Source organism: Amblyomma americanum, chromosome 11 (genome assembly GCF_052857255.1).
Source record: "Amblyomma americanum isolate KBUSLIRL-KWMA chromosome 11, ASM5285725v1, whole genome shotgun sequence".
Taxonomy (NCBI): Eukaryota; Metazoa; Arthropoda; class Arachnida; order Ixodida; family Ixodidae; genus Amblyomma; species Amblyomma americanum.
In genome coordinates, this window is record NC_135507.1 from 61,013,273 (window position 1) to 61,028,210 (window position 14,938).

The 14,938-nt window shown below is 45.1% G+C and overlaps 1 protein-coding gene across 1 annotated transcript in view; it reads right to left on the minus strand.

Moving 5' to 3' along the window:
- Positions 1–14,938, minus strand: part of tefu (Serine/threonine-protein kinase tefu) — a 192,362-nt gene that overhangs the window by 113,898 nt on the left and 63,526 nt on the right. The window contains 5 exon segments of the mRNA XM_077642331.1: positions 3,312–3,387; positions 5,811–5,954; positions 7,935–8,017; positions 10,855–11,060; positions 12,022–12,235. Coding sequence (XP_077498457.1) covers positions 3,312–3,387; positions 5,811–5,954; positions 7,935–8,017; positions 10,855–11,060; positions 12,022–12,235 — 723 coding nt within the window.

Below are 14,938 nucleotides of genomic sequence, written 5' to 3' on the forward strand. Positions count from 1 at the left end.
ATAAACAAAACTAGACTGCCTGAGCACCGTATAAAAAAAAAACATGATGTGCACAAAAATGTATACTACTTTACTGAACTGCATAACAGTATCCAACCTGTAATGTGGTCAGGCAAAATGCAATCCATAACATGACAAGAATGGAAACAAAAATAACATGATGGCTAATAAAACCTCATTAATTAGGGGTTCAAAGAACCGACAGAAATGCCCGGGTTATTCGAAGATCGATTTATAAAATGCCCCACGGCCCCGAAAAAAAAAATACTGATAATGCGGTAGTCTTATGAGGTGGTTCTATCGTGCAAACACTTGTAATCTCGTGACGAGCAAAGAGTTTCGGCATGCTGGAAGACATCACGAGATAAGCGAAATGGGAACGCGCATTGACGTCGGAATGGCGAGACTGTTTCTAAAAAAGGAAAAGAAATGACAAGCGATGTGTCAGTCAGCGTCTGAAAGCGGCACGGTGCTGAGATTGGACTACTGCGAATGTGCGGGCCGACAGTTGCCATTGCAACGGGCGAGTGGCCAAGCTCAGAAACCAAAACTACGCGGCCAGGTTATTTTTTTAAAGGGACACTGAGGAGAAATTGAAGTTGGCTTGTATCGGTAGAATAGCAGCTTCTGATCACAAAAACGCCACTCTTACTGAAAACAAAGCTCTTGTAATGTAGGAAATAGCAAGAACCAAAATACAGGTGTCGCCACCACAGGCCAATCTCGCAAGTACAAGTGTGGTGACTTCCTAGGACAAGAGGCGCCACCTTGGAGGAATTTTCCTTACTTCATGGAAGCCACGAATCTCTGAGGCTGGCAAAGGAAGGTTGCGCACCGCACCGCTAGCCGTCAGAAATCACGGAGTCAGCGTTTACGTCACGTATCACGTCACTCCGTTCTGTGACGTCATAAGAGTTCTCCGTGTCGTCATAAGAGTTCTCGAGTTTGAATCAGAGCGGCGGGAAAAACTTTCTCAACTTCGAATCCAAATTTCTTTGAAATAAATGCACCTTTCACTGCCGGACAAGCGGCAACAAAGCCATGAAATGCCGAACTATCAGATTTTGCTAACAAAAAAAAAATGATAGAGTTCTCCTCAGTGTCCCTTTAACCTAGTGACAAGGGCCCCCCGAACATTGTCACGCCTGCCGTTACGCCGCCCACTTAAGAGGTGCATGGGTTACAGTGCACCATGCAATACGCGGGATTTTTACAGGGTCGCTTGCCCTGTTGGGAACACCTCTTGGGAGCCTCACGCGAAATTCCGCAAGTAGGGTTTCCCGCATATTGTAGTTGACCAAAACAAGATGGCGGTGGTCACGCCCGGAGAGTTAAGGTGACAGAATGAATGCCATGGGTGTGGGCATTATTAGATAACATATTACGGAAGGATAAAATATAAACGCGCTTTCACGTTGCAATTGTTACAAACGGGTCGTCCCCCATGTTGTTCGCAGCACGCGTGATGTGTGGGAAAGCCCACTTGCAGAATTGCGCACAAGGTCAGGCCTAGCGGCATCAGAATGTGATCGGTCCTAAACGATAAACGATAAAGAAAAAAGAGAACAGGGCCTTTATATTGTTTTCCTGGAACTTTAAACTCTATATTCAGATAATTTGGCCAGATATTGCGTTTTTGCAACCATCAGATTTACGAAATTCGGCGCGGTATACGATCGCTGCCGAGTATTCGGGAATTTTCGAATGTTCAGAAATTCACGAATATAATTTCTCGAATACGAATATGAACCGAATATGAAACATATTCGATTCGTATTCGAAATTTCAAATATTCGCACACCCCTAATAATTAGATGAATTGAAAAAATAGTTGCTAAACGCATTCGCCATTTTCCTGGGATCAGATAAAATAACACCATTGTAAAAATATACAGTAAACCCTCGTTATAACGAAGTCAAACGGCGAAAAAATTCGTTATAAGCGATAATCCGATATAGGCGACAAGCTCGAGAAAGCTAACACAGTCGAGATTTAAGGGGGGGACGCGGATCTTTGGGACCAAAAAATCGCGCAAAAATCGACTTGGAAAATCATAGTTGGGTGTGTGTCATCATTTTCCATCATAATCTCAAGTTTCATGGCTGAATGCCCCGTAGTTTACGAGAAATCGACACGCAAAGATGCAATTTTTACACGAAAGCTCGCGAAGATCAGTTAGACAATACCCGTTTTGAGTCGCGTGTCGCGTCAAAAGTAGCCGGCGCAGCGAGGCGACTTTTGTCTCGTTTGAAAGAGCGACGCCTCAGCTTTCTTTCCCGCCAGAACGAAAGGCCTACTGCGATTGATCGCCGAAAAAAAGAAAGAAAACAAAATATCAGAATCACGTGACGCCCGCTCCGGCTCTCATTGGCCCTCTGTCGCTACCCTCTGCCGGCGTCGGTGTTTTTTTTTTTTTTTGTTCCGCCAGAACTCGCCGATTTGACAAAAACGTCCTCTCCGGCGGCAAAAAAAAGCTCGGCTGCCGTCGATGCCACTTCGCTCTAAGCGGGTCAAGCTCTTCGTGCGCTTCGAGTAATGCGGCTTAAAATGCATGCGTTTGGGTCGGGACCGGTAGAAATTTCGAATAATGAGATATTTCGAGTAATGCGATTTCGTTATAACGAGGGTTTACTGTATTTAACAACATTAGGTGACTTACGAATGTTCAAAAATTCGTCATGCAGCTGCCATTTTCGTTTAGAATTGTTAGTATGTCTGGATAACTGGCTTTCATAATAACATCATTTAGCTTTCTTTAGAAGCGATGTTAGTATACTGTAATACCTTTTATATCTCAATTTAAGACGAAGATTGAACAGCTGGCGTTTAGTTTTCTTATAAATGTTTTCTTTTTTCCTCAGAGAGTTAACAGAGCAGTAGTTATCCACGGGGAAATGGGCGTATCATATTTTCTCGTGTATGATTGGAGCGATGTGCATTTATTGATTGCTGATGTAATTATTTTTGACAGCTCAGGTAGAGCCACTTCTGGGTCCAAGAGACCCAAAATGTATGAAAGATCAGTATTATACATGGTTTCAATATATTGAAACATGTAATTGTAAAATGAGCCCATTGTAAAATGAGCCTGTGAGTAACTTGAAGAAATAAATAAATAAATAAATTTCAGTAGTTATTTCTCACCCATAGTGATTTCTTTGTTTCCAAGAACACACACAAAAAAAAACACAAATTACATTTCAAGTAACTGCCTGACCACAGTAAAAGGAAATGTTCATTTCACATCTGTACACCCGGTGAGTACAGCTCAGCAAGAAAAGTGTTTGCCACAGTTTAAACCGAGATTTACCTGTGAGCATTCCAGAAGAAGCCGCAGGAATGCCGCACAAACAGCTTCGTTGAGAATTCCTTCACCCAACAGTGTACTGAAATAAAGCAGAAAGCAGTCCTTTTCAAGTTGCTCATCAACTGCTATGCTAGAGGCACAAGGCAAAAAAAAAAAAAACGCAGTCACACATATCCAGCCAGCACCATTTTCAGAATTACAACATGGGTACAACATGCCTTGTTTCAACCACGCAGTCAGTACAGAGCAGATGAGGACAACGTAAAAGTGAATCATCAAGTGTTCAAGCTTTAAGAAGCATTACTAACAGTGTACACAGAAAAGTTCAAACACTGATAGCTGCAATGGAGGAGAGAAAGCTTCTGATCAACAGACTGCCTCGCAAGGGTTTCGAATGGGTTTGTGTGGGTTTAACGTCCCAAAGCGACTCAGGCTATGAGGGACGCTGTAGTGAAACACTGTGGAAATTTCGACCACCTGGGGTTCTTTAACGTGCACTGATATCGCACAGTACACAGGCCTCCTTAGAATTGTGGATACACTGAACTCAAAGGGGACAGTGAAAAAGTTAAATACAGGAAAATTGTAATGTGACTGATGAGGGTAAATGATGAACGTAAAAATGCAATCGATGAAAGATGTACAGTAAAAGCTCATTAATTTGATCCTGCCAATTCGGAAATCTGGATAATTCAAACTGCCGGCTCAGTCCCGGCAGACAGTTATATAAGTCTATGGCATCCGATGCTCGCTAATTCGGACCCCATAGGTCTCGCACCGTTTAATTCAAACGGGCTCTCGGAAGGAGGCCGTGCCTAGGAATAACTAGCATGGCAAGTGGTCATCAAATTATCTCTACTTAAACCTGAATTGGAAGCTGCAGGGTCGCCCACGCACTGCTGATGTGCGCGCAATGGCAGGCGAAGCAAAAAAAGAACAGCTCTGCCTCCGAGAACTCTGACCGCTTAGTTTTGGTTTCACTTTTCTGAGTTTCGCCTCGGTGTAAAGTGACGGCAGCTTGACCAGCCAGCATCAGCCAGCTAACCTAAGCTTGCTGAGAACCATTTCGGACGCTCACTGGCGCGTCGCTGGTGGTTTCATTCCCCGAATTTTTTTCCTCTCACCAATTCGGCGCCGCGGAGCTGTTAGCTTTACCTCTGTCCGCAAGAAGCTGCTTTTCCAGTGTGCCGAAACTGCCCTACGACTGACCGCTTGTTATGTGCTGTTCGCTGTTCGTGTGGCAAAGCCTCCTCACATGCGATGGCGCCACTTATGAGGGGTGAGACGTGGTAGTGGCAGAGCTTGACTGCGTCGCACTGTGAATTATGCAGGATGCCCTTATAATTATGCAACAGTTCTGCATTGATGCTCCTAACAATAGGCAAGCAATAAACCATTGATGGAAATGCGAAAAATAGATTTGGCTTGCTCGTATGTTTACATATCTGCTAGCGACCACTAGCCGCGTTACACGAACAGAATCAGTCACAATTTTGAATGCAGTTGCCAGGAAATCGTGTTATCCAGGAACATATATGAACAAGAAGGAAAAAACCAGGCTGCGCTAAGCCTCGCAGAAATTTCCAGCGAGAACCACTTTACTGTCTGCTGTGCTGCTCTGCTTTTTTTTTTATTACATAGACATAGCACAGAGAAGTTAGAATGAACACATGCATGCTATGCTGTGCTAAATAAGTAAAGAAAGCTAATATTTGCCTTTTTCTCTCTTTTCCTTACTGCTTTCGCGCACGTCCGGGACTTCTGTGCAGCGATAATGACTCTCTCGCTGTTGAGTGTGGCAAAGGGCGAGAGCTCCTTTGTTGGCCATAGCATTAGCAGGACTAAAGCTGAAGTGCACCCTTAGCACATGGCCTTATCTTCGGCCGCACAAAGGTTCTGGTGTCATGCCAAATGCGGCTCCCACCATCTGCTGCTCCTTAGTTTATTAATTTCATTCATTTTGACATACTGAAGCTGCGCTTGCATGGGGATACGGAGCTCTAGCCTCGCGCCAAATGCGTCGTTGGATTACAATGAAGCTCGCCTCAGGAGGCAGGCGGGTTCTGTAAACAGTGTAACCCTATGGCACATTTTATTTTTCACAATTCTGACAGTATGAACCACAAATGCATCACGCTGAGAAGGCAATACGTGGACATCTCTGGCAATGTAAGCAGCTCCGCTTTGTCGGATCGTTTCTGAGCCTATGTGTGTAATTTTCAGTACACTATATAAGAATTTTGTCCGGATCTTTTGGCCGCTCTGCAACCAGAGCTGAGATTGCTCCCTTTGCAAATCCCTAATACCGAAAGCAGGAGACACTACATAACAGCCGGAAACCTAGGCGAAAATGAATCTGATTCTGAGTATAATCTTGCTCTTTTTGCTTTCTTCTACACGCAATGGTAAATGTCTTTGCACGGAAAGTGGTTATTTTGTGTGCAAAGATTGTAGTTACAAATAACAAAATAATCGATTCTGGAGAACCCAAAGCACACTCACGCGTAAGCCTGGAGAATGACCTGGAAGCAGCTCTTCACTTCCGAGTCGGCGGTGTAGCGGTTCACAGCCGGCACGCACAACTTCGCCACATCCAGCAGTGCAGCCAACACATCTAGCTGACGATAGTGGACCTTCATCAGCTGCCTGCAGAGGAAAAAGGATAACCCTTTAACGCTTGCACCTGCATCACAAAATGTTTTCAAGTGTTTGCATGTTCTTTACTGCACCAGCACCTTACAGATTTCTCACATTCCCTACCTGCAGCCAGACCTTTTGGTCATACCCGACCCGACACTCCGCTTTGGTTAGCAGCATCAAACTGCCTCTGTCGAGTTAACATGACTGCAACACAAAAGCCCACGGGCTTTTCTTTGTGGGCCACTTTGAAATGAAGGGAAGAACATCTTGAGTGGCAAGAGTGAAGTGCAGAAATGGTGATGCCTGCCCAAATCAATTCATCCACAAATTTATTTCAATTCAAATGGCGCCACCTACGGTAGCAGAGTAGGCTGACGATAGCAGCCACACTCACTTGTGCCCTATTCAGTCTGAATAACCAAAATTTCAGCCTCTACAGAGTCCAAAACATTGGTCGCGACTAACCTTGTGCGAATAGCGCTTTTTCGGTTCGAAGCGAATAGTAATTTTTCTCGAATAATTTCGAAGCGAATACTTCGAATAATAGCAAGTAAAGAAAAAAAATGGCAGAGGGCTAAGGTCTGGGATTTATTCAAGGAAAGTAAACAACTTGATTATTTACGAAAATCTACTAATTTTCGTGCAAAAACACTAGCTGTTCCACATGCTGGGGTTTGAGGTGCTCCCTTCTGCAGCTTACAACGGCTCCTGCAGTCGAAAAAAGCCTTTCACTTCTTGTCTGGGTGGCTGGTGTCGAAAGATACCTAAGGGCAGCTGCAACCAGGTTTGGGTAAAGGTGGCTGCCCTTGCTTTTCCACCACACAAGGGGGGTCTTCAGACTGGGAAAGAAAGGGGCCTTCAAGTACCCAGCAATTTCATCCGAGATTGTACGGCTTGACTGATGATGTGCATGCGAACTGAAGTGTGTAAAAGCACTCCACACAGAGTCCCCTGATGGGTCTGCAGAGCAGGTGCTGTTCTCACTTGCTGCTGTACCATGTTGATCAACTGGCACAGTCTCTTCTGCTGCCGTTGTGGGTAGAGTGTGAAAGCCCATTGCTTTGTGGGTCATTCAGCATAACAGACATCTTCATATCTAGGATCGACCAACGTTGCCAACGCAGGAAGGTGTGACATCTTGATATCGGGGAACTTCGTCTTGATGCTACGCAAAAGGCTTGAGGAAAGCAATGCTGCTTCACCACCTTCGGAGACATGTTCAGCTAGAACCACCTCGGTACACTGCAACAGGGGAATGACATGTGTCAGCGTGGGATATCTATCCCCAGACAGTTCAGCCGTGGCATGGACAAGGACTGCCTCGCATTTAAGACATCGAGCTTTGGTTCCCAGTGGAATCTTTACAAAAAAGTTCCAGATTGGATTGCTGGCCGCATGCAAGTCCCCAATAGTGCTCTATGGAGTGGTCCAAGGCAGCTGGGATTGATCAAATGCCACCGCGGCAGAGATGGAGTCGCCCACTAAATGCAATCGACCACATCGACCACACCACCATGCCGACGAGATGCGTTCTTGTACGCCTTCTGAGTATAGTTATGTCTTCCTGACTTGGTTTGGATTGGGGAAAAGCATTACTGAATCCAAAACCGAAACTTCTGAAAACGCCTTCTGCCTGTCGCGTGTGGCTATTCGTTCGAGCCGAATACTTCGAAATTCCCGAATAACAAAATTCGAATCGAAGTGAATATCGAATAGCGCATTATTCGTTCAACTATTTGAAACTATCGAATATTCGCACAAGCCTAGTTGTGACTATGTGCAGCTTCCCGTGGGGTGTATGATGGTTTCTCAACTAAATCTGGGAAAGGCCTTTGCACTACAGTTTACATAAACTGAGCAGACGTTAGTTTGAAGATGATGTATGTGGTAGTGATTATGATTATGACAAATGCATGCAGTCCTCATGTTTGCACACTGATTCGCAGATGACAGCATGCCAGTGCTGTTACTTTACGGCACACTTACCTCAACGCGTCCAGCACAGAAAACAGCTCCGGCTCAGCCATCAGTTCCACGTGCTCAAGCAGCATCCGCAATGCCAGCAAGGCCTGCATGAGCAGAGAAACCATGGCAGGTCCATAGAGAGTGATGCACCAGGTTGTTTACCTTTCTCTATAAACACACAAACATGCACAACACGCTATATGTCTCCAACTAATTCTCCTCCTAACCACGAAAACCTCACAACTGCAGGCACCAGTACAAAACCCCCACTACTGTGGAATTGCATAAACAGCAAAACCCCGCTAGAAAGAAACTGCACACAGTATAAAAAACCTGGATGTTAAATGAAAACTGTGGCCTTGACTGAATGTCCAAGCACATCTGCACCTTTCATTTTGCCTACAGGAGGAACTTTTTCATTATAACGCTCTCGCAGTAAAGGAAGTAAAGAGAACATGCTTGCCTAACTGTATTTATAGTGAGAGCGCACTCCAGCATTCCTCATATTTTTATTTTTTTTTGTAAATGAAGGACATGGTCCCTGGGACTGAAGACAAGGGGAAAAAAAGCTGATTTTCGGGCATTTGATTTTCACTACTTCACACCTTTGCACAACTGAACTACAGTAGAATCTTGGGGACATGATCATGGTAAGATACTGTCACGTGGTATTGACGGCAGTCTGGCACGCAAAAAGACAGCGAAAAGGGCTTCCAAACCAATCTCTTTATTAGGCTGACTTGTGCCCGTAAAGAACTAAATCATTCGGTTGCGGCGTAGCAACAAGCGTGCTCAGTGGTTGCCGAACGAAATGCCCGCCGCTCTTAGCCATGCTCAATTAAAACTGATAGCGATCTTTCGAGATAAGGCGTGCAAAGTTACCACAACGTTCTGGAACAACATAGAATCGGCTTCGCTTGGATGCAATCATTCGAGATAAATCTGGTCGCGTCTTGCATCACAAACAAAGTGATAAAGATGCATGGGGCAGCTTTGAAGAATGAACAAACAAGCAGTACAAAGATTCACGGCAATGTGACTTCGTAAAATTCCTAGGCCAAAATACACAGTGTACAATGCGCAAAATTTCGAGTGTTCGGAGCATTCTCCCTGGCGCCTAATGATGACACAAACATGAGACTCGCAACCGCACATGTGAATGATACAGCCAGTACATTGCTATTTGTTGTGACCACCAGTCAAATAGTGTGCACCATAAGCATTGCGGCTGTAAATAAATCCCATCAACCATTTGTCACGTGGCAGGGAAACGGCCTGCGTCGCGAAGGCACAAGCGGGAGCAATAGGACAGACGCCAGATATATAGCAGGTTCCCGTACAAACCAGTTCCCCCCTAGGGTTTCATTCAGTAGGCTCATAATATATACACATATGCTGGCCCAGAAGAGCCATGGTCTGGTGGCGTTATAGATAAACTGAGGCAAACTCTACAAGTCTACAAGCAGGTTTTAGAGAATGTATTTCCTTTCAGCACAAGTGGATATTTTTTGCATATAACGGGAATTTAGGGTGGCATGCGCATGCATGTGTAGGTGTGCCTACATGTGCGTGCATGCTTGCATGTCTATACATGCGTGTGCATCTGTGTGTGCATGTGTGCGTGTCTGTGTGTGCATAATGTATTTCATGATCCCGTGAGATTCATATCAGCAAGATTCTACTGAATTTGCTGATTCCGGTTTAAAAAATTGCACCAAATTTTAGTTCTCTATCATCTTTGTATCATGCATTATACCATACTGGCGGTTCCCTACAAGAGTCGCCACTGCCAGACATAGAGACCATTTGCATGACATGACAAGTTACACAAATGTAGCTGTCATTTGCCCGAGATGTCCACTCCACTCCGCCTGCACCCTACTTCTCAGCTTACATGACCGGAGTATGGCACATCTCCATGACGACATCATCATCATCAGCCTGACTACACCCACTGCAGAGCAAAGGCCTCTCCCACGTCTCTCCAATTAACCCTGTCCTTTGCCAGCTGCGCCCACCCTATGCCTGCAAACTTCTTAATATCATCCGCCCACCTAACCTTCTGCCGCCCCTTGCTGTGCCTGCCTTCTCTTAGAATCCACTCTGTTACCCTCAAGGACCGTTATCCTCCATTACCCTCGATGACATGGCCACAGACTAATGTTCTTGAGAGTGCGTCGGCATGAAGCAGAAGGTTGTGCTAAAAGGCTGTGCTAAAGAGGACACACCATGAAGTAATACTGGGGATTCGAAAAAAAAGGCGCATGCACTCGTGGCTAACAGTGAGGCACAACTGGAGGACTCGATCAAAGAGGACCTTATCTCCTACCCCTTCCCTAATCCCTGGATGCAATAATCTGTGGGTTCTCTTAAAATGACCCACAAGCAACTGGGAGACAACTGAAAAATTCCAAAGCAGGACAGACAGAGACAGGAAACAAGACCCACGTTCTCTAATTGAATTTAATTGAATTGAACACTGAAAACAAACCAAAGTTGACCCATACAGTAAATTACAGAGTTCCACAGACAAAGGGGATACTCTGATTGAAAACATAGCTTTTATGACCTAGAAAATATTGAAAAATCAAACATAAGTATTGCCACCCTCACCTGCTGCTGCACGTAAACTGTGGTGAAGTCAAGATCTCAGAGGCTGCACTACTACAGAGTGATCACGGAGTCTGTTTCATTACCAATGCCACAAGTTTGGATTGTGCGGAAGAAAAAAAAATCCAATTCTCTGAATTCCAATTTCCCTAGCAACAAGTGCATCTCTTTAAAGCATCCGAACAGACACCAACATAGCCACAAAGAGCCAAGCAACTGATTTTTTGCTAAGGAGAAAAAGTGGGCGGAGTGCTTCTACTCTCCGAGACACTGCCACACCAGCTGACTCAGTTGCTGTCTTTACGGCTGAAAGGCAATGCCCAATGCTTACAGCCTGGATGTTCCAAGCAGTGAGGTTCTTCTCGGCCGCCTTGAGCAGGTGCAGCAGCATCTCGAACGTGTGCTCGCTGCTGCCAACGACCCCAGTGACGCGCCGGCTGAGAAGGAAGTGGCACAGGCCAATGCGCAGGGAAGCAAGGCGCTCCGTCTCCTCCCTGGTGAGCCGCTCCGGGAGAACCAGGCTGTACTTCGTGGCTGCTGCACAAAAGACGAACGAGCAACCAAATCGGAGTGAAATAAGCAAGCCCAGAACACCTAGTTGCATGTGAAAGATTCCACTGTGAAAGCAGTCAGGCCAGTTCTGCACTGTTGGTGTAACACAGAGGAACGGAAGGGGAAAAAGGAAGAGAAGCCGCTCTGCACACCTTCACGAGTTCATGGTGCCATCTGTGCACAACGGCGTGAACTAGTACTTACGCCGTTTGGCGTGTCATGGATTTGTGGCCCCTTCTGTGTGGAACGGCGTGAACTAGTGCTTGTGCTTTTCGCGCATGGCACAGTCTGAGCAGTTGCACTCAGTCATGCAAAAGCCCGTACTTTAGCCGTCACTACATAGACCACAAAACAATGATGCTCACGTTGAAGAAAACAGAGTGCCCAGAGCACCAGAAACAGCATTTATATAAAGAAGATCATAACCAAAAGAAATATGAGGAAGAAGATGGATATAATTGAACAAACATATACATGCATATATATATTCACTACCACAAACTGTTGTCGCGGTAAGCCGCATTACGCAAGCATGGAAACTGTCGGCAAGTTTTTCTCTTTCACACAAACAAGTAAAACAGTTTAAACTTACTTTTTTTTTTTCTTCTGGCATTACTCACCGGCAATGTTAGCCAACTGACATCAATTATAACGGTTGCCTTTCCCATTCATCTGGTCTCTTAGCTACATTGCCAGTTAAGCCGTTCTATCCCCTGGACCCATGTCATACAAAAAAAAATCTGTGCGGGAAGGGGCGTGACACATTGTAACTGAGAGGTTCGGCAGTGCTGCTCAAATCTGTTACCGTTAAATGACAGTTGAATAACCACGGAGGGCACGAACGCAAAAATCACGACCCCGTCCGTTGCCACGGATCATTTCAGGTGCTTCTCAAGTAGCGGTCACTAACAAAACGACAGTCAGCAAGGTGTAAAAAGCAGCCCACCTGTGTCACTAGAAGGAGGCTGCTCCGTGTCGAAGCCAAAATCGGCATCAACGTCTCCAGTTGAGCAAAGAGATCCACGGAAAGACGGAGTAACGGAGCATGATGGCATGTTTTCATCCGCCCAATCATCATCACTGTCAATTCCACTCTGACTGCTCCGAACAGTTGGCATGGGCTGGACTGCGAGGCTGGCACCAGTGAGTGCCGTCGATTCCTGCAAGCGTAATCACAAGGAAGCCTCTCAAAGACCTGGTCCAGAGGTTCCTCCAAACCGTGATAGTTATGGCATGACAAAATTTTACCACATATTCACACATAACGCTTGATGAGCTTAGTGAACGAGTCTGCTCCTATAAGAACAACTTCGTTAACCCCAATTTTAATACAGAATGAGCAATGCCAAAGACCTGGGCTGGTTTTGCAGAAACACAAAGAAACCACAAACTATGACAACTCCACATGAAATCTGATTTTAGAAAACACCTTGTTTTGTGAGTAATAAACAAAAAAAAAAACAGCAATGCCAACCACAGGCTATGGTTGCAGACATTCCAGCTTCCATGAAGAAGCCTCGTTCATTAAACAGAAAGCCTGCAAGAAAAAGTGAGACCACGTTTCAGCAACCGCTCCAAGCCTGTTTTCTAAGTAGAAAAGAAATCACTTTTGCTGCAAACTAGAGTTTTCTGTAGGGCGTGCAAATATTGAAAATTTCGAATATGAGTTGAATACAAATAAAAAAAAAATGTCTTCATATACTGAAGCGAATATAGACTACCTGTTCAGCACAAAAAATTATTTCAGAAAAAGTTAAATAGGCAAATGTTGCGATCCTTAATTTTCAATACAGTGTGTGGTCTTTGCAACCACAGTAAACCAACCTAAACTAACTCAGCACTATACCAAAAAGAAAGAAAGGTATGTATAGTATCGGATTAGACAGCATAATGGTGTGGAACCAGTATTGTGGTCATGCAAAGTGAGTAACAAAATGAAATCCAAGAACAACACATGACTGACAACTAAAAGTAAGATAGTGGGTAGTAAAACCTCATTAATTCAGACTTCAATGGGCTGGAACAAATGCACCAATTATCTGAAGATAGAGTGATCAAAAGAAAGAAAGCAAATAAACTGCTGATATTTCAAAAATGCAGTGAAGCCTTGTGAGAAGGCTCCATTGCACAAACGACAAAAAGCCTCTCAGGAGCACGCAGTTTCGGCATGCAGTAACGTAAGCGAGGGGAATGCACATTTGCGCTGGAAGAGCTGGACTGCTCTAAAAACAAAGAAAAAATGACCAGCGAAGTGCCAGCCAGAGTTTGAAAGTGGCACGCAGCTGGTTTCGGAGGGCCGATGAATGTGTGGCCCATATACAGCCACCGTCACCCCGGGCTGGCAGCGAAGCTCAGAAATTGGAACTATGCGGCCAATCTATTGTTTTTGGCCTAGCAACAGAGGTCCTCCTTTCGTCGTGATGCCTGCCATTATGCGCATGTGGATACAATGAAATATGGATACAACGAAGAAACAGCCATTCCCCTTGGAAGCTCCCATACAAGCCCATGCACTGGATATCTCGTTTTTACGAAGTAAAATTTTTCAACAACGGGATGTAACGAACATTCAATGAGATTGTAACTGTGTCCAACACTTCTGCACCAATTTCATTGTGGAAAACTGCCATTCCCCAGTTCTTAAACCTCCTGGCTACACACGGCCAACTGTGAGCACACCTTTCCTGTGGTGGCTCAGAGAGAGAGAGAGTTTACTGACGGGAAAGGCAGAGAGGTTGGCCGGAAAAATCAAAAAAAGAAACACTGGCCTCACCACCACCGGCCGATTTCACAAGCAAAGCGCATGCACTGACACCACATTTTTGGCACAGACCACAGATGCTATGCTACATTGCCATTGACTTAAAAATGGCAGGAACCAGTCCTTCTCGGTAAGGACGTCAAGAGATTGATTCGATGGGTAGAAAGATTTTCAAATCCAATTTCCTCGATGATAAATGCCTTTCTTGCTGCAGGACAAATGTCAGCACAGCCGGAAAGAGCCAGACATTCAATTTTGCTGAGAAATATAATTGGATGAAGACTCCTCCCGCCCTGCCCTCCTTCTTTCCCTCCCTCCTTACTGCCTGCCCCCAAGGAGCAGTTGTGTCCACAGAGAAGTGAGACAGCTACTGTGCCTTTTCTTTCCACAAAATCAATTTTCGTTAGAACTTTCTTTCTTGGACTCGCATGTCTAGTTTGGTTTCCACTTTCGCAGCATGGTTGCATGGCTAAAACCATTTGGCAGAGTACCTGGTGTGCAGGACGATATCAAAATTCCACTCATTTCGCGGATACAAGTGGTGGAAAAGGAAAGCTTAAACCAATTTTTGTGAGGAGTACACTTTTTGTACAAGACATTTCTGTCATGCAGAGAAGTGTTCTAGCCTGAGCACTCCTGAGCTGTGTGGTGAAGCTCTCCAAAATGGGCATTAACAACAAAATATCCCTCATAGCCGTCAGTCACGTGTCCTCTTTTAACAGTGGCTTTAGATAGGTCTCTCCCCATCCTCTATGGCATTATTACTCCCAAAAACTGCTTTCTAGGCTTTGAAGCCCTAGGAAACAGGTTTTGGGACTAATAATGTCATAGAAGACAGGGAGAGTAGGCTATGAAGCCCACCTATGAAGTGGTGGCTCAGTGGTTTAGGCACTGGTCTACTGAGCCGGGGTACCGGGGGTTTGAACCCAACTGCAGTGGTATGTAGGTGGAATACAAAAGCCCCCTATGCTTTGCGAAGTCAATGCATGTTAAAGATCCTCAGGAGGTCGAAATTATTCTGGAGACCTCCAATACGACCTTTCGTTCTTCCTTTCTTCTTGCACTCTCTCCTTTATCCCTTCCTTTATGGCTCAGTTGGGGT